Source organism: Molothrus ater, chromosome 4 (genome assembly GCF_012460135.2).
Source record: "Molothrus ater isolate BHLD 08-10-18 breed brown headed cowbird chromosome 4, BPBGC_Mater_1.1, whole genome shotgun sequence".
In the NCBI taxonomy this organism is placed as follows: Eukaryota; Metazoa; Chordata; class Aves; order Passeriformes; family Icteridae; genus Molothrus; species Molothrus ater.
In genome coordinates this window covers 29,508,653-29,531,847 of record NC_050481.2, presented here as the reverse complement: position 1 = coordinate 29,531,847, position 23,195 = coordinate 29,508,653, and the positions used below count along the sequence as shown (strand labels likewise).

Sequence of the window (23,195 nt, the reverse complement as noted above, 5' to 3'; positions counted from 1 at the left end):
TGTTGGTGCCCAGGAGCACTCTGAAGTTACAAATTTAGGAGAAAGTACTAATCATTTAGCTATCAAAAGGAATATTAAGCTGGTAGCATTGAGGTAAGAGCAGGCTTTAAAAAAACACAAACCCTAAAGTTGTACTTTGGGGGGTTCATCCCACCTTTACCCAGCCTGCATTGAGACAAAGACAGACCTCATGGAGTCCCCCCTAGATTTTAAGGGCAGGAGTCTAGGATGTTGTTGTGTGAAGGAATTTATGGGTGAATCCCCACTAGGCTACAGGAAAGCTCTGCTGGGGACTACCTACACCAGCTAGTAATTGTGTCTCTCCTGTGGTCAAACAACAAGACAACTTTGCTGACCAGACGTTGTCCTTTTGGAAGTGCGGTTTCAGCTGTGGATTTTGCCTGAGGGAAAGCTGAGCTTCCAGGAGGACATATCTTTCAAAACACAGTCAGTACTACAACAGAATGGAAGCATCATCTATTTTAGGGATTTATGTAAGTCACAAGTAATTCAGCAACCTTTTGGCAAGTGCAAAATGTATAATCCATGTACTGCTTTCCCAAAAATTAGTAGAAATGAAGTGTCCAGCTTCAATATAAATCTGTCAACAATATAAATCTTCAATATAAATCTGTCGGTGCTCTCAATGCACCCTGAGGCCTCTTCCATTTCAGAGATTTTTAATCTTAGAGGTCTCTTTTTGAACCCATTTTTAAATTTTTTTAAAGGAAACTTAGATGCAAACATCTGAATATTTTCAAGTATAATTTTGTAGATGCAAACATCTGGATACTTTAAATTTTAGTTTTGTATTTTATTTCTCTTCCTATTGAAGTATCCAAAGTATTGTCAGCATGAAATTGCAGCCTGTGTTACGTATGTGGAAAAAAAAAGAAATAAATAAAAGACAATTACAAGTCTAGTAAAGCAAAGAGATTCTTAAAACTGGCAGATACTTGTTTTTATGCTTTTATTGTCATTCTCATTTTAGTTATATTACATTGTCCCAGTTGTTAGGGATAATATCTCACTGTTCTAAACTTTGTTCTAATTTATACTGGTGGCACTGGTTTCAGAAAGATTGAAAAGATTGAATGATTCTGTTTTTTCCTGAAGCACCTCTGTGTCTGAAATAAAATGTAACTTCTCCTTTCGTGTAATCTAGATTTGAATTTGTTGGAAGGAGAGCTTTGTCATCTGCAACTTGGTCAGGCATTGCTTGCTCTGAAACAAGTGCAACAGTGGATGCAGTTCCAGATCCCCACGAGATTTCCACACAAGGATGGATTTTAGCCTTGATTCTGCAAATCTGGCTTAGCTCAGCAGCCCGCAGAATTGCCATTGCAGCTGACACTCTGGCTGACTCCAGAAGATCCCTGTGGGCTTTGCACAAACTCTTCTGCTTTGATGTTTGTTTCTTTTTAAAATGTTGCAGTGAATTGCAATGCACTGCTATTTTCCATTCTTTCACAGCAACTGGTGGGAAAATTTTATCCGTCCTTTCTCAACATATGTAAGAGACAGAAACAAGTCATTAAGGCACTAGTAGAACTTGGCTGGTTCTAGTCCCTTCCTGCACTTCAGAGCAGGTGAATTAGCTGCTCAGGACTGCAGCAGACAAGCTGTACTAGCAGGTTTGTAATAAAAGCCCTGCAACTAACCATCAGCTTGCCACATCACTTGAAAAATTTAGCTGTTGTTGTTCTCACAGGAAAAAGGAACTAGAAGAGCGTCAGCCAAGCGGCTGCAGCATTGCAATACATTTCTGTTTTTCTGAAAAGGTCACTCTGATGACATGCTGTAATCTCAGTGATGCAATAGGGAACAACATCAGCAAACAGCCTAGCTTTGTGCTCAGAAATGCCCTTTACACTCTAAAAACCAATGAAACAGTCACATTGAACATGCACAAATGTTTCCAAATGGGCAACATACATTGCAAGCACCCTGAATATTTACTGGTTTTATATGTGAAAAGACACTTCTTTTTGCTAAGCTGCATTGTGGATCCTAGTAAATGCACTAAGGTCTATGAAATTACCAGATACAATCCACCCCTCTTACAAAACCATCCATGACCGAAGCTACATGGGTTTCCAAATGCACAAGTTTGTTTTGCAGCGAAGTTGTCACTACAGATTTTGGTTTCTGTATTCCAGCTATGAAGAGAGATGCATGAGGCTGAAGACAACAACTGAGGCAAAGGTACCAACCTTGCTTCCCAGGCAGGCCAAAGGGAGACTGCTTGGGAAGCAAGGTTGGTACCTTTGCCTCGGTACCAGGCAAAGGTTCAGGGGAGCACCATCCCAATGCTGCTGGGCATGGTCCAAGGTAACTGCCCTTGCTTGAGAGTCTGATTTGTCAGCATCCAAAATACCTCATTTCTCTTTCTCTACAATTAAAAAAAAAAATTAGGATAGTCAAATGCATGCCAAACCACTTTCGTATGCCTCTAAAATCTTAATTAAAAGGTACTGTGGCCAAGAGTCACATTTCCTGTACTTTTATTTGCCTTAGAAGTCATACTTGTGTACACAGCAGTAGATGGCTATCTTGCTTTCAAGGGGCAGTGATGAGTTGCTAGCCAAATATTTGTCAATAATAGTTGATGGGAACTTGAGGGAAACTGCTACAACCTATGTAGAAAGACTGAAAAGGGAAAGAGAAATATATACAGTTCTTTACATTAGAAATACGGTGTAAAAATGCAGCAAAGATACAAAATAAAAACAAATCCTTTCCTGTTTTCCCTTCCAGTTTCTCTCTCTATGTTTATGTTTTTGTAATGGATGAGCGAGCTGGGCTGAGTCTACACAATGGGGCAAAACCACAAATATACAGGGCAGGACAAATCAGAGGAACATGTGTGCAGCCCATGTGGTATTAGAGTGGCAAAGCTGGGAAGGAAATGGGGAAGAAATAGAAAGGAGTACAGCAGATCTTTTCTGTACATTAAAACAACGAAAATACTGTTAAATAGTAAGACTTTGCCTACTGTTGACTAGAGTTCAAGGAAAGCTGAGGATGGACAATAGTGCCAGCCTTGGGATTTGAGACTCTGCTCCTGAAAACACAGACAGGCTTTGCCTTTGCTGGCCACCAGCCCATTATCAGTTTTCTTATTGCCAGACGAGACAAAATCACCTCTGAGCACAGATGAGTAGCCTCAATTTCTGGACTTCCATCATTAAAACAGTCTATGTCAATTAGCCACTATTACTAATCCTTTGAGTTTCTGTCATTTTTTAATGGAAAAATCTTAAAAGTATTGGCAAGTTTCACGTCTGACACTTGTGTCTGATAAGTGTTATTGTGTATGACTCTGACATCATATTAAAGAATATCTCCTAGAAATATTTGATTTGTTGGTCAGTGCAGTGGATTCAAAACTCAGAGCTCCTCTTTATCTACTTGTAGGTGCAAATGTTGCAACTTTGCTTTTCCCCCAACTATTTTATGATATACATACATTGCCAATACTAAGCAACCAGTTCAGATTTTTAGTTAACTGTATTATTCAAGGGGCTTAAATCTATCAACAAGCTGGTCATTAAACGAACCACTGACCTATTTCTCAGCTACTCAAGCTAAATAACCTAAAACTGATGACCTATAAAAGCATCAGTGTGTTAAGAAAAAATATTAGCTGGAGAAGCAGAGCAGCAATTGATCACTCCCCACCAATCTGAACAGAAAGATTCACCAGCTTTGACAAATTCCAGAACTCAACAAATTCTGACCAGAAATCAGATTTTGACAGACTGATGTCTAGGCAAAGTACTATGAAGCTCCTACACAGTCACCATTCAACCCTCCTTTCTTAGATTACTACTGGAAAATTTTATGCAAGTATTTCAAATGGCTCTTACATGGGATACTCCAGAGTAAAACCTGGAGTGCAAACTCTCCTCAGCTCAGAGAGATTAATTTTAGACCTAGCACTTATTTCTACAGCGGAACAACCCAATTCTATGATCCAACCACTCTCCCAGCTTGGGTACATGTGTGGTTTAGATCCAGATCCAAATCCTGAGCCCTGTCTAGGCTTATACAGCAAGAAGATTGAAAATGCTTGGTTTAATTTTTAAGTTCTCCATTGCTCTTACCCACAGAGCGCCACCCAACAGGAAACACGTGGAAGCCCCTGGCCAGCTCTTACATGTTTCTGAGCGTGTGGACAGTGATGGGGTGGTGGGAACAGAGGACACGGCAGTGTTTGGAGGGGCAACAGCCAAGGTCTTCACACCCAGACAGAGACTGCCAAGGGGGAGCAAAAATAAAGAGGAGTCAGGAAGGGAGGCAGGATTACTTTCCCCTTGCCACTTCACACAACTGTGGCACTGCGGGCCCCCATGCCAGGCCCTGCATCCTGGTGGAGACTGAAACCTTCTGTCCCCTGTCATCTGCAGCCATCATCACACCAGTGTCTCAGCACTTGCTCATTAAGCCACCTGCTCATAACAAAAAAATTATGTGGTTTTCTGCTTTTTCCTCTTCCTCTGCACGAACCAGCCCAGAATAGTCAGTTACAGGCTCCTAAGAGAGCCAGCCATTCATCCCATTTGCTGAAGACAGCCCACTTGGGGACTGCCTTTTGGGACTGTAAATGTATGCAGTCTCCCACCCCGATGTGGGGAGAATTACAGCTTGAAAACCAAGGAAGGAGGGGAGGCACAATTGAAATTTTCTTGCTTAACCACCCTGAAAAGTGACATAAAACCTTCCTGCTAACATACATATATGAAGTTTTGTGTCTGATCTGTATTTGTATGATCTGTGGCACTGTGTGTAGATGAAGATAGAAGGTGGTAAAGTCAGGAGTGAAAGGAGAGGAAGAGAGCGGGAGCTCTCTCACCTACAGCATAAAGGTGCCTCAGTCAAGTGTGTGCCTGAAGAGCAACTTCTGGTTTTTTTTTTCTTCTTTCTTTTGCAATCATTGCTCACTTGACAGGCCCAGACGGAATTACATCACTTCCTAAAACCCATCAAAGAGAGTCCATCTCCTGAAGAAATGCAGCTCAGATGCTCCCCGGCAGGAAGCAGGAAATGTAGATGTTCGGGTGCAGCAGGGCGGCTGCCGGAGCGCCCCTCAGGTGGGAGCGCTGCCGGGGCAGCATGCGGAGCCCCGGGATCCTCACCCTGCTCTCGGCCCTGGCGCTGGCTGCGGGATCTGCCGCCTCTGGTGAGTAGGAAAGCGCCTTTCCCTGCCGAGGTGGGACCGCGTGCCTTGCCTGCAGCAATGGGACCAAGTTGGAGGGCAACACCCTCCAAACTGAGCACAGGGAGGAGATCTGTGGGGACTTGTTCTCTGCTGATTTTTGCTGTGTTTACCCTCTCTGTTTCCAGTTGCCTCTTTTTTTCAAAGCTTTGACTTTTTTTCCCCTTAGACCTATCCCCGAACAGCAGCAAACAAATCCTACAATTGCAAACTTTTCCTAAATTGCAGGTGTGTAGAGAACGGGAGTTTCCATGTTGAGCTACCAGGCATGTTGCTCCTAATTTTAGTTATTTTTTAAGCTTTTTTAAACCCCACACCCATACCATCAGTGTTTAATAGCAAAGTTAAAGGCAAAGCACTGCTTCCATTCAAACAGGGACTGCCGATTTCCGCAGCCCCGGTGCACTGAAACTGGTTTAACAAAGGAACAGCTGGTTCCGGAGACAAATATTTTGAACTCTCAGCTGCAGAAAAAAGTGGCCAGCACCATGGACTTAGATTCTGACCCTCTGAAGAGAAGAACCATGAGTGGAAAAGCAGCTTGTGACAAAATGCTGAGGCACTGGGCTGTCGTTGCAGAGATTCTCTTGGTTCCACTGGTGTTTTGGCAGCCAGCAGCTGAATATGACAGGCAGCTCTTGTAGGGAAACCTTGCTGAGGTAGTGCTTGTAAGCCTTTTGGGGTCAAACAAATCCCTGCCAAAATGACTTGGTACAGACTAGAAGTGTTTGCTGCCTCTGTGTTGCTGTAGTGAGCAAGAGCTCTTGAGAAAGCAGGGAAAGAATGGTCACTCTCAGACATTACTGGACTTCTCTTAATGTCCTAAAATGCACTGCTGGAATTGGTGTTTTGGTGTGAGTGCTTTTTCCCTGAAAAGCAGTACTCTAAGCAGGGTTAGAGCTGGGCTGCAGGCTCTTGGCGTGCTGCTGATCTGCTTGCACTTAGGAGACTTGCTTAGCTGTACAAGCGAGCTAAGTGAGGTATAAAATGGTTTGGGTTTGGCTGTGTTACTACAGCCCTGCTGCATTGCAGACACGTTAGGAAAATATGCTGCAAGCACTGAGTGCAGCTCAGAATCAAAGCAGTCAGAGGAACAAAAATCCTGCCATGGGCAGAGCTAAACAGAGGTCCCAGGGAAATGGAGGAGTACAATGAAGAATGAAGACATGAAGGCAATGCAGAGTGATCAGGCTCCTGCTTCTCTAGCTCATGTGCAGGGTACTGAGTGCTATGATTTCATCACCACGTCCCCATGGGGCGGGGGGGACATATTAGCCCGGGGTCCCTCAGCTCATGACTGGCTGCACTCTGCCCTTCTCTGCAATGGGCATTAGGGACTGCTGGAAGCACCAGACAGATGTCACACACCAGGTGTGTGACACTTCCCACTTCCTACCAGTAGGTCCACCTTCAAATTCTGGTTGATTTTGGAACAGTTCCTCTCTGGGAGTGAGTCAGTCCTGCCAGAGCCCTCCCCAAGCCCTGTCAGCTCTGACTCTACAGAGCCAATCCACGGTCCTAAGGGAAGCGGAATAGAGCACCCACCTTTGCTCCCCATACAAAGGCAGTTTTTGCTTATTAAACCAGCTCCAAAATGTACCTGGGGGCTTACTCTGACTGTGGGTGGGACAGGGAAATTGTGAACCTGAGCCTTGGGGGGGAAATAAAACTGATGGGGGGAAGGTTTATGTAGCGCTTATGTACCTCACAGGCACTGGTGGGTCAGGAGCCCCTCTGCTGAGGGCAGCCTCTCAGGGAGATCCTTTGCTCTCATCCTTCCTTGCTCACAGATCAACAAGGCAGGACCTTTAAGGGAACTTTTTCACCTTTTGCCAGACACAGTCTTCACCTTTTAAGCAGTGTACTGTCTAGAGACCATTCAGAAAATAGGCAAACAGAGTATGATTAAATCTTGCAGCACAGACAGATTAAAGTCTTTATAAGTCCTGTTCCCATACCATGCCAGAACCTCGTAAAAGCCTAGCCTTGCCATTTGTATTATGATTTATGGATGCTTTTCTCCCTGTGATGCTACAATCACTCTAATTCAGTAGCTCTAAGAGCATTCCTGAGGTCTCAGCTCTGGGTGCTGGCCTTCTCCCAGCTCCATACTGAGAGGACATTGGGGTTTGCACCAGTTCCCTTCCCCTTGCTTTAATGCAGTCAGGAAGCCCTACAGGTAACAGTGCAGGGCATCATCTCTACTGTAGGGGATGATACTCACTGCTCAGCCTTGCAGCAGCCCTGAAGACCTGCCTAGGTGTGTGTGCTGGCCCTAGTAACAAGCATTAAGACCCTTACTATAGCTTATAGGAACATGTTCTGATCCTTGAGTCATTTCCCAGGCTAGGCCATCTCCCACTGTGCTCAGTGAAACAGGTGGGAAATTGCAGCCGAAGCGGTCTGACATGGGGAGCAAGAAAATGTGTGAGGGAGAGGAGCAGTAAAACATGTAATATCACCAAGTGGAAGAGCTGGGGTGCTTGCAGGTAGTGCTCTATTTTGTCTGTCTCTGTGCTATTGTTTTGAATTGTCATTCAAAGAAACACTGCTATCAAAGATCCAGATATTCAGCAGCTTGTACCATGAGCACAGGCAGCGACTCTCTTCTGGCAGAGAAGGGTCTTTTAGGCTGCCTCCCCTGCAAAGCCAGGTCTCTAATGGAGTAATAATTTTGACCTGTTCCCCCCTCGAGTAATGAACTGAGAATGGGTTTGAACCTGTTACAATCACCTTTTAAAATTTTCTAGCAAAGCAAAGCAACAATGTAGAAATGAGGATTTGCTACATTTTCTCTTTCCAAAGTGCAGTGCCCTAAAAAGCAGATGAAATATCCTTTTTACTGAACACATCGACTCCTCCTATGTATTTACCACCATTCCTCCATTTTAGCCACACACACAAATATTCTGCTGTTTTATTCAACTGCTTCAGGAACATTTCAGAAAATCTCTCATTTACATCAGCAAGATTGTATACTAATTTTCAGTCAGTGACACCAGTCTCTTTTCCCTCAAGAGATTTTATGATAGCTGGAAAGCCTCCGGAGCTTTTGAATCTTTAATTTCAGGGTCCTCCTGAGAGCAAGAAGCACTGAGAGGTTTGCATCACAGTGAGGTCGCAGGAGTATCACAGATGCAGAGCTAGAAGGCCATCAGATTAGGCAGAAGCAACTAAATGCATAAATTGGTCTGGAAAGCCTGTAGTACTCGGGGTGAGCAATGAGACTACAGGTTCACAGTTTGACTCTAACGTGTGACTGAATTTGCAGTGCTGCCTGTTAATGCAGCACTTCAGCTGGATAGAAATACAGTGAGGAAAAGCAGTTTCCATCTTGTATAAATGAGCTTAAACAGTTGTTTCCTCTTTCAGGTTGTACCTAGATAACGCTTTCTAAGCACCTCGTTTTAATAGGATCTTGTCTACAGATTAGCCACCCTGAAATGCTTGTGCTCCCTCATCAGAAGAGTGTATGCTCCCAACAGCTAGCCTGCAGGCTTTTAAGGATTCCTCTTCTAGCCAGATTGACAGGCAAGACCTGCCACAACAGGCAGCTGGGCAAGTCCTGGCCACGGCAAGGAACAGCCTTCTTACATCAACCTGAAATGTGGAGGGTGGAACAGTGCAGGGATGAGCCAAGCAATACACCAGAGGATCACACAGACTGTGAGGAGTGGTATGACTACACCACCAACAGAATGTGTGCATGGAGCAGAATGATATAGGATATAGTAACTTTATTCCAGCTTTACAGCCTTTTCTTGTTCTGTCACCTTCTCGTGAGCCTTCCTTTCACTGCATTTTTATAGCTTATGGGAAAGTTTGGAGATATAAAAATTTTCCTTTCAGACTAATAAGCCTAGCTATACCACTGACATAGCTCTTGCTTTTTCTCTAGCTCATTGCTTTTTCTTCTGTCAGTAGGCACTCTGGTGTAATTTGAAAAATTCCCTTGAGAGAACCCAGTCCTTGAGTCTGATGGCAAGGCAGCAGAGAGACTGATGGTTCTACAACAAAACTGAATGTGCTGACTGCCAGCTGTTTTCCTTTGCTATTTCCCTTTGCCTCACATCCAAGTGAATTCAGAAACCTGTTTGCCTGCTTACTTCATCAGGGAGCCCATATCAACACCTCTGAGTGCTGCAGCACAGAGGTAGAAATGCTGCAACAACAGAAATTTTGTTTGTTTGATTGAGACATAATTTTTTGGACTACAGTCTGTAAAACCACTTGGTATATTCAATTGCCTCTCTCCCCCATGAAAAGCATGTTTGGGAGCACCTCCAAAATTCAAGCAAAGTCTATCAGTGACCCAAGCATATTTTTAAAGTAAAAAATCTTGAGTAATACCTTATACCATAGTATCTGCATACAGGGACATAGCTTTTTCATAATTGTAAGAACTGTTAATTGAACCTTTTATGAGAGGCTGCTAGTGCTTGCTCAAGTATTTTGGTGTCTTGAGTTACAGATTCTCTAATACCTCAACTGGGGAACCCTTAAACAACAGTTTAAGCTCATTTATACAAGATATAAACTGACTTCCAGCTCCAGCTTCTTAGCTTCCAGTTCCAGCTGTGCCCACCTTCCCCTCAGGGTGGATTGCTGCATGCCAGCCCCTCTCCTTCTCTTGAAAGCATGGGAAGTGGCAATACAGGCTGGGCTGAAGCTGTGTTGTGTTCCCATCCACTTCCCTTTACACAGGAAGAAGTCACCAGCATTCATGCCCCAGGTGGTCCAGACAAAGGTGAAGCCCATGTGGTCGTTGTATGAGCATTTGCTGCTTGGACAAGATGTGCAGAGGGATGAGTATATGGATGTTGGAAGTAGCCAACAGCATGAGGCTGAGCTCAACAAGGGAAAGGGCGCAGGCTTTGCAAAGTCAAGGAGATATCTCTATGGTCACATGTGACTTGCTCTTTGCTCCACTTCACTGGCTTTGCTTTTCCATCCTGGATGTCATGCCGTATTGTTGTAAGATTCCCATTTGCAGGGAGCTAGTAGATGTCTGCAAGATGAAACCACAGCTGACAAGACAGTTCATGGTGTGAATTATCACTGTAAATCTGCATGGAGAAAATGTTTGAACAGCACCTCACAAAATCTCCAACTTTCAGATGTTCTTCTGCCCTGCTCCAAACCTTGTAATGCCCAAACCTTGTAACTCACCCCACCAAACAGCCACCCAGGCCAGCTGCAGCACAGCCCACTTGCTATTTTGAGCACTTTAAATTGAAACACTATGACAAATAGCAACTTGAGGTCTTGAGGTCACCCACCTGTGTCTCACTGGGCTGTGGCTGTGGCAGGCGCTACAGCTGCACTGGGAGGCCTGAGCCCGACTGTCCCCGCCAGACTGGAGGCACAGATCCTTCCCTATGCGAGCCTCTGGGCCAGCCCAGGTGCAGGCTGTGCTTTCCCACTTGTGTGTAAAAAAGGTGATGTGTGGGTGGCCTGAGAGCGAGAGCAACTGCTGGGTGACAGGTGAGGCGTCCCTTGAGGCTGAGCTCTGCTCCTCAGAGGTGACGGGGGAGCGGGATGTGTTGAGGCAGCAGGTAAAATGCAGGAAATAAGAGCAATGTCCTTGCAAGAACATTGTGCAATTGGCTGCCCTTTTGCTGAAAGATGTATTTAATTCACTCAGAGAAAAGAACTCTGTAAGAGGAAATGGTGTTCCCAGAGAGATGCTGTTTTGTCCCTGGATTTATGCAAAGTGAAAAAAATACATGGCAGCAAGGTCACTCTCTGTGATTTGCCATTTTCTTTGCCTAGAGACTAGAAAAGGTAATTCTGTTTCACTGAGACACAAATGATTTGAAGTCTGCTTCATAGTTCAAAACCAGGCAAAGCGGCAGAGATACTGGAAAAATCTCTCTCAGAAATCAAGCACAGCATACTCTGCAGCTGAAAGTTTGTCACTGCAGTTAATGAGGTGTGACTGTTTGCTTTAAAGCCACACCATGCTTTAGACATTTGAAAAATCCATTTTAGCTCTACGAATTAATGAAAAGCAAGGTATTTTCTCCACACCCTTTCCCTATTTTAAGCAACAGGCTTGTCCCTCTCAATATATCAAATGTGGCAGGCAATGGGTTCCAAGGGCAATGGCTAGAGGAGGAAAAGAAAGCAAGGTCATGGAGGAGGTTCAGCGAGGCTGTGGCAGGCCATCAGCTCTGCCCGTGGCACAGTCCATCGTGTCACAGCCTGCAGCACAGACATCTCTCGTGCTGCCTCGCCGCTCTGCACAGCAGCAATTGCAATGCACTGGCTGCAGGCACTGGGAGCTACAAACTGCCTTGGGAAAGAAAAGCCAAACGGCCAAACTAATAAGGGAGAGGAGCTTTCCCTCTGCCCTCTGCCATAAGATTAAGGACAGGCAGCAGACCACGGGGAGGGGTGGAGCAGCACACACCTAAGGGGGTCGTTACCTGCAAGGGAGGCAGAGATAGGGTTTTGCTCTGGATTGAAATATTAAATACAGAAGAGACAGAGACTATTGATACAAAGTGCTTTGCCACAGAAGAGCTATCATTCTCATTGTCCTGTTGTGCTGCAGGAGTCTGGTGACCTTCACAGTATTACATTAAGTATTCAAATTCTCTCCTAGTTTTTAGGAAAGGATGAAACAATCAGATGCCTGTGTGGTATGTGCAGCATAAAAATCTGGATAAAACACTGCTGTCACACTCAAATAATTTTATTCATCTGAAATTGGGTTTCTTTGAATACAGTCTCATGAAATACTCATCTTTGAGACAAATCTGGTGGGAGATGCTGCAGACTGGATTAAGCAAGAGATAGCGCTCTAATCCCAGGTTTTTCTCTCTCACTTGGCATCCCTGGGAAGGACAGCATCCCTGTCCTTCTGATTCCTCATTTGTAAAATGGAGATGATAACTGCTCATCTCTCAGGGCCATTATGAAGATTAATGTGTTTACAAAAGCATTTAAAATGCTAAGTACTTTTGGTTCCAGTCCTGTGAGATTGCAAATGCCAGCACTGAGGTGCTGAAAACCTTAAGCTCTTGCTAACTCTTGTGGAAACTCTGGCTGCCCAGCACTTTGCAAGAATGAGGAGAAACATGTAATTGCAAAAGTCAAAAAATTCCATCCTGTTTTATTGCACAAAATGAGATGTGCACCATGCTGGCATTGTATCTGAAAGGGCAGATAACACAAAAACCCTATCATTTCATTTCATGCCAAGAAAATTCTTGGAGGCCTTTCTGCTGTAATTTAGATAAAGGCTGATTCTTGCACCTTTGGCTACAACAGGATTTTGGCATCCATATAGAATACAGCATCAGCCCAGAATTTGCTGTACTTCTTTAAAGCTTTTAAACTCTGAGACAGTCAATAGACTCTTATGTAAACACACAAAAAGCACTTGTTTCACTATTACAGACACAGCCAATTTTAGCTATTTTTCTTGCAAAATGAGTGATAATTGAAACCAGAACTGAGATCAAAGTTCAAAACCCCCAGTCTTAGCACTCATGGGGAATATCCAGCACTGATGCTTTGCGACACACTCCTTCAGCCAGCCTGTAGAATCAGTCAGAGGAACAGTTCATTGGACCTGTATGCAGTGAGGTCCCCACGTTACTAACACCTCTTCTAGTCCGCTCAGATGGGGAAGTCAGCAGCTTTTGCATCCTTCAGACTTCCTCTCACCAACTCTGTTTTTCACAGTGAGACAAATTTAACAAATTTGAGAAAGGTACAAAAACAGGGAGATGAGTGAACTAAAGGAACTGGTGAACCAGGGACAATGGTCTCCCTGAAGGCAGGTACCTAACTCCTTGGGTAAGGGGAGGAACATATGTGCCAGGACTGGGAAGCAAAACAGGCTGGTGTGGTTTACTGAGAAGCAGAATAATTTCTCATGCGAGCAAGACCGGATGCCAACGTGCAGCAAAAGAAGTCTGTTTGTGCAAGGCAGCTGTGTGCAGACAGATCACACACGCTGACGTGTCCCAGGAAAAGTCAGCTGAAGAACGTAGTCATGACTGGTAAGATTTTGTGATAAAGTTGAGATCTAATTTTACATCCAATGCCCAAGACTTCCAATCAGTGTGCTTGAGGCATCTGTTAGGCTTTTTTAATACATCAAATGGGAAGTAAATACTAAAGTTGTACACTGTGGCTCACTGATGAAACTCTTAAAATGTTAAGCTGTCCTCATATATTTGACAGATGCTGGAAATGATGGATCAGGAGATGGATCAATGATATTGCCCACTTTCACAGCGACACATCTTCCTGCTACGGGCCCTTCGGCCGTGGATGACCATGAGCCAGTACTTGTAACTGCAAGCACTACTGAAAGCAGCTTTGATACACAGAGCTCTCCAAGTACTGAACTGATTGCTGTGAATGATGAGGAGAGCCTAGAAGAAACAGAACAGTCTATCTTGATATATGTTGTCCCTGTGGCGCTGCTGGTCCTGCTGATTTTATTGATCACATTTTTTGTAATGCATCATAAAAGGAAAAAGTCCAAGCAAGGTAAATTTGTCTTCTTGTGCATCAAAAGGCTGTTTCTAGGATGTGTTCAACATTAACAGATCATTAAGGGATAGGGTGCCACATTTAGGATGCCCTTCTCTGACTGTAGTTGCATGTTTGACAAGTAAGAGAGGGATCCTCCCCAGCCAGCAGTACCTGGCCACACACCTCTCCTTGGGCAGGAGCTACTTCTGCTTCTTGGCACCTCCTGGTCATGCTGACACACCCATGGGAGCCCTGGCACCAATCTCTGGCTCCTGGAAATGCTGAGAATGCTCAGAGATATAACTGTGGCTGCAAATGCTTGCTCTGTCTTTATGCTCAACAACTTTAGGCAAGGTGAAATTACTGCTTCTGTTGCTCTTAGTGCCCACAAGGTAAAGCTGCTTGGAGCTTCAATAAAATAAGATCAAGAAAAATCATTATAAGGAACAATTTTAAGGAATCCTGATTGCATGGGGTGGAGGCTGCTATGAAGACATCACAGCAAATGAGCTAGGTCAGACTGCCTGGGTGCTGCAGTAGGGTGAGCAATGCTTCAGGAAGGTGCTGTGATCTGTTAACAAAGGAATTGGTAACTTGGAGTGTCAAACCACAGGAGAACAAACTGAGGTGTCATAATAAAACCACATAGTTGAAAAGTGAAATGCTGAGATGGTCATATAAGTGTATCTGTATGGTCAGAGTGCAGCTGTCAGCTCATCAGCCTGCAGACATTCAACACAGATTTAAAGTCAAGTTTTCAGCACATTTTTAGGTTGTATTTGCCCAGTCACTGGGTTTCCCTCTAACAAACTATGAATGTGCAACCAGGCACCCACTTGCCTGCCTGTTTCTGGATGATTGAAATGCAGGTACACTCTTCAGAGAGTTAGGAAAGGTGGTACCTTTCAGGAACACAATCTTAGGATCTCATGCCCTGTGCCAGCTGGGATTTTGAGCATCCTCAAGGATGGAGCAGATGGCTCTGTGGTTCTGGGGTGGCTCTGCAGTCTGGGAATGTGCTGGAACAACTGGGAGGTATCACCTGCTGGCAGCAATGAATTAAAAATAAGGTGATTTAAGTCAGGTTTTTCAGTCACTTGATTCCTGGAGGTGAAGATATTTATCAGAATTATGTCTGTGACACCATTTCCCCCCTCCATTTTTACTTTGTCTTGGAGTCATAAGTAGATTGGATCCCTTTTGACATCTAGCTAGTTCAGCTTCATTTGCCTAACTGAGAACTAATCTGCCATGCAGTCCAACTCCCTTCTCCCCATGAGCAGCTCCCAGAGTCTCCAGACAGAGCTGAATTGCCCAAGTGTAATCTGTAGCAAAATGTCTCAATGCTCCTAGTAAACAATTTTTTTGCAGAAGTGGTTCCTTTTCAGGATACCATTTCCCTCAGCACATCTGTTCTGCTGCAGGAAGTGGGCATCTGCCCTGTCCTGCCCACTGCAACACCAGCACTGGGCTTCCTCCCAGCAAGGCTGAGCTAATAATGAGATGCTTTTAGATTCAAAAGAATGGGTTCCTCTGAAAATTGCAAACAGGATAAGATGTTTTGTCTTCATCTGCAATTTAGTTTTTATGCCTTTTGAAAATGCAACCTGCTTCACTTGACCCTATTCAAGGCTTGCACGCAGTCCAGACCCTGTAAACACAATGGGTAAATATCACACAGAATTATGAACACCAACTTTCTTCTTTTTCAGATGAGCTGGGAAGTGAAAATGTAAAAAGGTAAATTTTATGAATATCATTATTTTTAAAAAATTTCTTTTATTCTAACCTTTGTCTCCTTCACTGCCTCTTTTAATATAGCTGTACATTAAACACCATTTCATTTTGCCATCAATTACACCAGCAATCTCAACAGGTGGATAAAGTGTGACTTCAGTATGTGGCTGAAGTGTAAGACTAGAGCAGGAGAACAGGAGTAAGTGGTGGCTGAGGCAAGGGCTGCCCCACAAACACCCACAGCCCACAGACGTCACTGAGCCTGCTCTTAAGCACCACAAGTGGTACAAGGTGCCCCATGAGCAAAGGGGATCAGTTCCCAGGCTCATCACAGGCTTTTGCTATTCAGAATAAGCTCTGTGTCTTGCTCCCCTGTTTTTCAAGTTTATCTTCTTAAGGCAGAAAGGCTTGCCTGGCTGCCACAGGAGCAATGCCTTAGATGCTTGGAAAACAAGACAGAAGCTGCATGGCTCTTCTCAGAGTCATAATTTTTATTGTTGCCTTTTATTGATCTCCATCTTGCTAATTAATGCTGAAAGTTCACGAATTGGCTCTATGAGGGAAAAAAATGTGGTTTTTTTTCTGAAAACATATTTTCTATCATATGACTGCAGGAATGGTAAGCAAAAGGAAACTAAGCAGAGGCATTTAAATAAACACAGCTCTCATGACCTTTCCTTTTGAAGTCACTGCAAATGTCAGTCACAGCTATGATGAAACTTTAGGCCTTCAGCTTTTAGCACTGGAGAAATGGCACTTCTGTCATGTGTTCCAGAAGGGGTAGGGACAAACCATCTTTTTTTTTTAGTTTTCTATTTACAGCAGGGACAGTTTTCAAGAAGCTGCAATGATCCTGTGCTCTGGCATGTCTCTGCACTGAGTCCCTCTGTGTTGTGTCTCAGCTGGCCCTACCTCTGCCCAGAGCTGGCATCTCAGTGCCACTCCCTTGCATCTGTTCATGACCCCTTGGTTCACACCCACTGGGCTGACATCTCCTCAGATTACTGGGCTAGGATGGCTTTCCAGAGTTAATACAAGTCTCTGGAATTAGAAACAGTCATACAAAATCACTACATTGTAAGCTGTTTGAATTAAGCACTTTGTGTAATACTTTTTCCCCCCTCTCTTCTCTCAAGTCCAATTTTTGAAGAAGACACGCCCTCTGTTATGGAGATAGAAATGGAAGAGCTTGATAAATGGATGAACAGCATGAACAAAAATGGTACACGGTAACCCCTCTACTCCATCCTCTCTCTCTTGCCTGCTGACATAGATCCCATGCAGAGGAAATCAGTGGAAGGTGTTTTGTATGCATATCACTGCTTTCCCTACAACATTTTTAGTTGTGCTTTTGACTCCCTCCTACTAAAATAACTGAACAAATGTCAGGGGTAGATTTTTTCAGAGGAGTATTTTAGTTTGTGTGGGAGTTTATTTTTAATATGTGATAGAATCTCATAAATGTTTTCAGTTTCCAGTAGGCATTTCTATTAAACACACTGATAGCTGTGAATGTTATTTATATTTTTAAATACACATTTTAATGCTAAATATTAGCTTCTCTGAAGCATCTAATCCTTTCAGTCTCCAGAATTTCTACACTTTTGTGCTCCACACTGAGGTATTGTAGAAGAAATATGCATTTGCTCATAGTTCAGACCACCATTTATTTAAAATTGCTGCCAGGAGCCTATGAATACCTTTCATATTCACCTTTCCCCTCCCTTCAAGGCTATCAGTACATGGAGCAATTAGAACATAAAGTAACTACCAGCAGCAGCATCTTCAGCTGCCTTCTCAGTTACTTAAGAGTACCTTGCATTTTCCCCCCATTTTTCTCCCAGGTGAATTCCCCAGTCAAAATCTCTAAGGGGTCTGCATTGTCCCTCCAGGGTCTCCTCAAAAAATGCAGGTCTTCAGTAAGCCATGAGTTAACCAAGGCCTGATTTTGATCCATGAGCAGCTTTTCACTGGCTAGGAAATGCTGAAACACTGATATTTTTTTCATTCCTGATCCCTTGCCTTCTATCCAAATGGCTCATTTGCCTGACCTACTAGGCATGCTTTGTTTTTCAGAACATAAAGCTCTCTGGAGCATTTCTTTGCATTAGCACAGTGCTCCACATGATGGGGTTTTGACCTTCTCAGTCTGAAAGCTTTTGTAGAAAACATGTGCTAAGTGGCAGTAGTGAAAGAGAGACATTAACTGTACTACATGGAGAAAAAGTGCTATAAAATATATTTTAAAATTTTGTGGAGAGAAGGAAGCAAGTATTTTACATACTTTCATGTGTGTATGTGTGTTAGCATTCCCTAAACTCCAGCCCCAGATTCCCAGCTGGACTATAAGGCATAGGTACAACTGTCAGCAGTGGAAGATTAACAAACAACTCTCCCTGTGGCAGTGTGCAGGAGACAGTGCTCAAAAGTAGCTCATATGTACAGGTGTACATAGAGAACTGGAACATATAAAATAAATAAATTGCGGCACCACCTATCAAAGGAAGGAGGTGTAAGATTCATGCTATGGGGACCCTGCAGATGAAAGGGTGCAGAAGTGAATCTGCAGAACTGTATTCTAGAGTGACTGCATGATAAAAGTTCATGGATTTTTGAAATAAATGTAGAACAACTGCCAAGAGTAACTATAGTCTTGTTTCTTACCCTTTTCCAGGTGACTGTGAATGTTTACCTACTGTAAGAGAAGAAGAAAAAGAATCAATTGCCAACCCAAGGTACTTTAATTCATTCTATTATTTGAAGAAATATGGTCAGTGTCATTCTAATTTTTTTGTATGTAATTATAGAATTATTCTTTGGTCCATTTAAGTTTTAAAATGTTTATATATAGAAATTTTGACTTCAACTTAAACTAAAGCCTTGACACTCTTATTTCTGAACAGGTCTCTTCCTGTAAACTGCACTGCTAAATAATCTTACCGTTGTAAAGTGGTGCAAGACAGACAACCAGATGGCACAGATGGAGTTTCACTCACTGATCAGACTTTAATCACAGTTTCCCAAGGTGTTAATACAAGCATTCAGCATAGCGTCCTTGGCTCCCTTCAGCAAAGGCACCCAGTTCCCCTCTGCCACCTGGTGCCTATAGGTTCTTGGGAATCACTGCCAGATGTTTTGGCTGGAGCTGTGACCTGAAAGACAGGGACTTGTCTGACTGCAAGGAAAAAATGAGAATGAGAAACATGAAGGATCTTCCCAGTGCCCCCTTGCAGCACTCCCCCAGAGCTGGCACTAGTTGATAGTCCAAGCAGAGATCCCAGTGGGATGCAAAACCACAGTCCTGACCAGCTTGTAAACTTAAAATCTTTCTGGTCGGTTTCCTTAGGAGTTTGGCCAGAATTCCTAAACCCCTTGCAATTTTCCCTAATTAAAAATTCTGGCTCTTGTTTCCAGTGGGAAACAAGAGGCTGTACATTGCCCTTGCCTGCACCCTTGTGTTGCAGCTGCATTTTGAGGAGTGGGCAAAGCAGCTTCCCTGTGCCAGGTTATGATAACAAACAAGGCATCCTGTGTGCCAAGAAATCCCTGGTGCAGTGGAAGCAGTGATGCAATCGGGCAAGGCCAGGAGCTGGGAGGGGACCTAGGTCTGCTTCCCATGGCCTCAGATAATTCCACTGACCATGCCTCTGGCAGAATTGCACCTCCTGCAGTAGACTGTCATAATATTCCAATCCTCTTTTCTGAATTTCCTTGCTCAGAAGTGAAATAGGGATGTTAAATCACCACTGCTGCAGAGTTTACAGCTCAGTTGCTCCAAAGCTGCAGTTTCAGAGGAACCTTTGGATGGGGCTTGTCCACTACAGCTACTTGTATGTAAAAGGTTTATTTTTACACCTATTGCAAGTGAAATAAATGCTGTTGATTTAGTTCAGATTGTTTGAAAAAAAAGGGCTTAGATCCTAGATTCCAGATGCAAGCAAGCACATTAATTTTACCCTTAGCAACTGGAAAAGATCTGGATTTGTTAGCCATCTGGGTCTTCCCTTCCTGCTGCTGAATGATAACTCAGAGGGGGGAAAATTGTTAAGGGGAGGCAGCTGCACAGCAGTTCTCTAAAAGCAGATTTGCTGAGTGTACCACTGACTATAGCAGGGAGTACAGCACAAAGGATGCTTCAGCCATAGGCTAACACTGGCAGAAGTCGTACTGTAAAAGGCTTTTTAGGCACAACACCACCCTTAGCATCAAGTTTACTTTCCAAATCTTTAACAGTTCATTTTAAGGGGGAAAAAACCCCATCAGGGTCTACCAGCTTGAGCTGACATTTTACCATCCTTGCTAAAGGAGTGGTTTTGTACTGGATTTGCATTAACCTCAGCAGAAGAAGGGGATTTTTCTCCTGGCCATCAAAAGGCATCTTTGAGCTACACCCTACCTCAAGCTCCCCACCTGTAAAATAGAGTTATTTTAGAACACTACAGTGAGGCTTAAGCCTTGATACAAAAAAGCAGCCCTGTTCAGATAAGTATGCTCCAGTCAGAGAAAAGGCACACTCATTATTTAAGCAAATTTTCTTGTGAAGGGTATCTTAGAATCAGACTAGATTAGAGAAATTTATGCCCCTAAACTGTAGAAAGGCAAGCAAATGCGAATAAAAATAGGAGATTTATCTCTAAAACATTCAGAGCTGCTCAGACAAGGATATTAGTTGAATATAAAGTGCAGGAATATTAGATTCAATTTAAGATTCTGAAAGACTACTTTGCTTGGGCAAAATTCTTCTAAAATTAGGGTAATTTATTTTTCATATTTTATTGATATTTCAGTATGGGAAACATCTCAGGCCACACTAAACAGAGGTGGTGTTTTCTTGCTTCACAAAGATGTTGAGGGGGAGCTCATCAAGACCCAAATGTCTTGAACTATGAATGATTTTGAAAACATATGAGACAAAACATTTAAATAATGACACTTTGACATTTTCAGAATGAAGGTTGTTTCAAAACTACTCTTCAGAGTAAGTGTATTTTTAATATAAAAATTTTTAAAATTTTTGACAAGCAGAACTGTGTGGCGGTAAAGTATTTCTATGTTGAATGTTTCCCTTACTCCAAGGCTACTTCTTCAAATTTCATTTCACATGAAATTTTGAAATATGCTTCATTTCAATGTGAAAAGATATTTGAAGTGGAGGGATTTATGGGAAACAAACAAAAATTTCCTGTTTATTTGCAATTGAACCTTATCAGTCCAAGATCTGCTGCTTTTCCCAACCAAATTTTTAGATGAATAAATAATGTCAGAAAGAGAATTACATACAGATAAATAGATGTTTTCAGCAGCTCTTTTGAGCAGGGAAAGGGCAAGACTAAGAAATAAAATGAAACAAAGCTATAATTATGGTAAAATTTGTACTCACGAGCATCAAGGCTGCACATTTGTGCAAAGGAAGTAAGATATGACAACCTGGGCTCCCTGATAGGTGGAGGTCACCTCCCCTGGCCTTGCAGGCTAAGTTACAAACATATGTATATACACATTTTCAAAATTTATATACACTGTTCAAAATATGTATATTTGAATCAAAACCTCTTGCATTTGAAAGCTACTGCTAGAATCCTGATTGTGCCTGAGCACAGAATTGCAACTCCCCCCCCCCCCAACTGCCTGCGGCCAGGGCTCCCATCCTGTGCGTGCAGGAGGGAGCAGGCAGCATGTGCAGGGGCAGCAGGCAAGGGCTGATGATCTGTGGGGCACGAGGGGGTAAAGACCAATCTCTGCTCCAGGGACCTTTATTGTTCCAGAAAATAAATGCAGCCTGTCCCCTTCACAGCATGGGTCATAGTAGGGGGTGGAGTACAAGCAGTCCCCCTATGCTTTATCACCTGAGAGGTTTGGTTTGTCTTGGGTGCTGCTGGGCACCCTTCTTGTCTTTCTGTCTGAAAAAGGATGACTCCTTCCTACGGAGAAATGTTTTGGGTGGATGGTAGGGTCAGTACAGAAAGAAGTACTTCATTCCCAGGATGCGCCTCAATTTGCAAGAGACTTAAGAAAACATGTAAAATATTAAGATTATAGGTGGCCCTTTTAGCTTCAGAGGTGGTTTAAAACCCCGCTGTTATCCCTGCTGACTGAATTCAAATCAGACAATATAAGATGTCACATTTTTTAACATTGGCATGAGCCAAACATTATTAAGAGAGTGCTAGGGAGCAAGCCACGAGCAGAAACCAGTGGGACAAAGAGAAAATGCACCTGTTACAAGGTCAGCTGTAAACCAAAAAGTTTTCCTCAGCTGAGGAAAGAGAGCCAGGAGCAGGAGAAAGGCTGTGCTGGGCAGCCATGAACCATCTGACAGGAATCAGAGCAGCCCTTGCTGCCAGCATCAGTTCATCCATTACATGAGTGACAGATTTATTTTCTGGTAACACCTTCTCATGAACTCTAGAGACACTCTTGCATGTTATTTCCTGCTGAGACAACTAACCCAAGAGCATGACACTGGTGTTTTTTTTTCTTTTCCACATGTACACAGTGATGGTGAATCATGAAGTCCTCAGGATGGCAAAGAACTGGCTAAAGGGATGCAGCACACAAGCTCATCATTCCCCAGATATTGGAAGAACTGGATTTAAATAGAATTCATCTCAAAAGGCCAGAGAAGCAAATGCTTTTGTTGTCTTCTGCTTCATATGGTCTTCAGAAAGGAAACATCACCAAGGAAAAGAAGAAAAGATGGGAAAAAAAAAAGAAAAAAAAGAAAAGCACTCTAGCAAGATTAATGACTCATTTAAATTCTTTTTGCAATGAGATTCACCCCAAATCAAGAGAAACCCCTTTTCTACCCCTGCTGAAAGTTCTCAAAGTAGTCCATATTTCTGTCTAGTTCTGCAGTTGTGTATTGTGCAGCACTTAAAACCAATTCTGTTCCAGGTTTGGTGGGTTTCTTCAGTTTGGTTTGGTTTTGTGGGTGTTTGTTTCAGTGTCCATAATTCTGGACTGCTCTGGTTTGGTGGATGTGAAGCTCATGCTTATGCAGTGTTTATTTCTCAATTTGCTTTTTCTGAACAGTGCAATGATTTGCACAGGACTGCTGTTGGGGAGGTACCAGGCTAGGACTGACAGACCAGCTCTGAGGACAGACAGAAGCTGAAAAGCCTCTCAAAGGAATAGCCAGAAGTGACTGCAGCCCAGCCAGGGCACAGACTCTGTAGAGTGCTTTTTGGTTTTCAGATTAAATGCCCTGTAGAAGTGACAAGTATTATTTTGAGACTGCCTTTAGTCTCTTTTCTCCACAGATGAGTGCCCTGGGCTAGCTCTCCCTGTGTAACTCTTCTCCCTGCCCAGGGCTGTTCTCTAACCACCTACTTCAGGAATATTCAGCTTGAAAACATTTCTTTCTTTCTTTTTTTTTTTTTTTATGAGTGAGGTTGAAAAATGGAACAATTCAGTATTCACATTAAATACAGATTTAGATAAGCATGTGTTATGCATAACTACTTGGTCAAGGTTTTCAGATACAGGAGGTTTTCTGCTCCTTCTGTTTTTAAATACTAAGGCTGCAATATCTGAAAGACAAGGACTACTAAGTGTGCCTGGTCACTTTTAGTTACAATGAAAAAAAATCAGACTCTTGGGATACCTCAGGGTGGGAATATGAATGTTGTAATGGTGTCCATTGATTTTAGATAGCAGGTCTCTTAGGGATCAGAGCTTAAATATGTAACTCACATAAAAATGGATCCTTGTCTGGGCAAAGTTTCTCTTGCCTTATTTAAAATAGCAG

At 43.2% G+C, this 23,195-nt stretch overlaps 1 protein-coding gene across 1 annotated transcript; it reads left to right on the top strand.

Moving 5' to 3' along the window:
• The first annotated feature begins 5,052 nt into the window (after nt 1-5,052).
• TMEM154 (transmembrane protein 154) lies at nt 5,053-22,670 on the top strand. Its single transcript, XM_036383117.1, has 6 exons — nt 5,053-5,182; nt 13,415-13,726; nt 15,424-15,451; nt 16,585-16,670; nt 18,123-18,183; nt 21,945-22,670. Exons 1-6 carry the CDS (start codon nt 5,053-5,055, stop codon nt 21,958-21,960), a joined length of 633 nt encoding a protein of 210 aa, XP_036239010.1. The 3' UTR covers nt 21,961-22,670.
• The last annotated feature ends 525 nt before the right edge of the window (nt 22,671-23,195 follow it).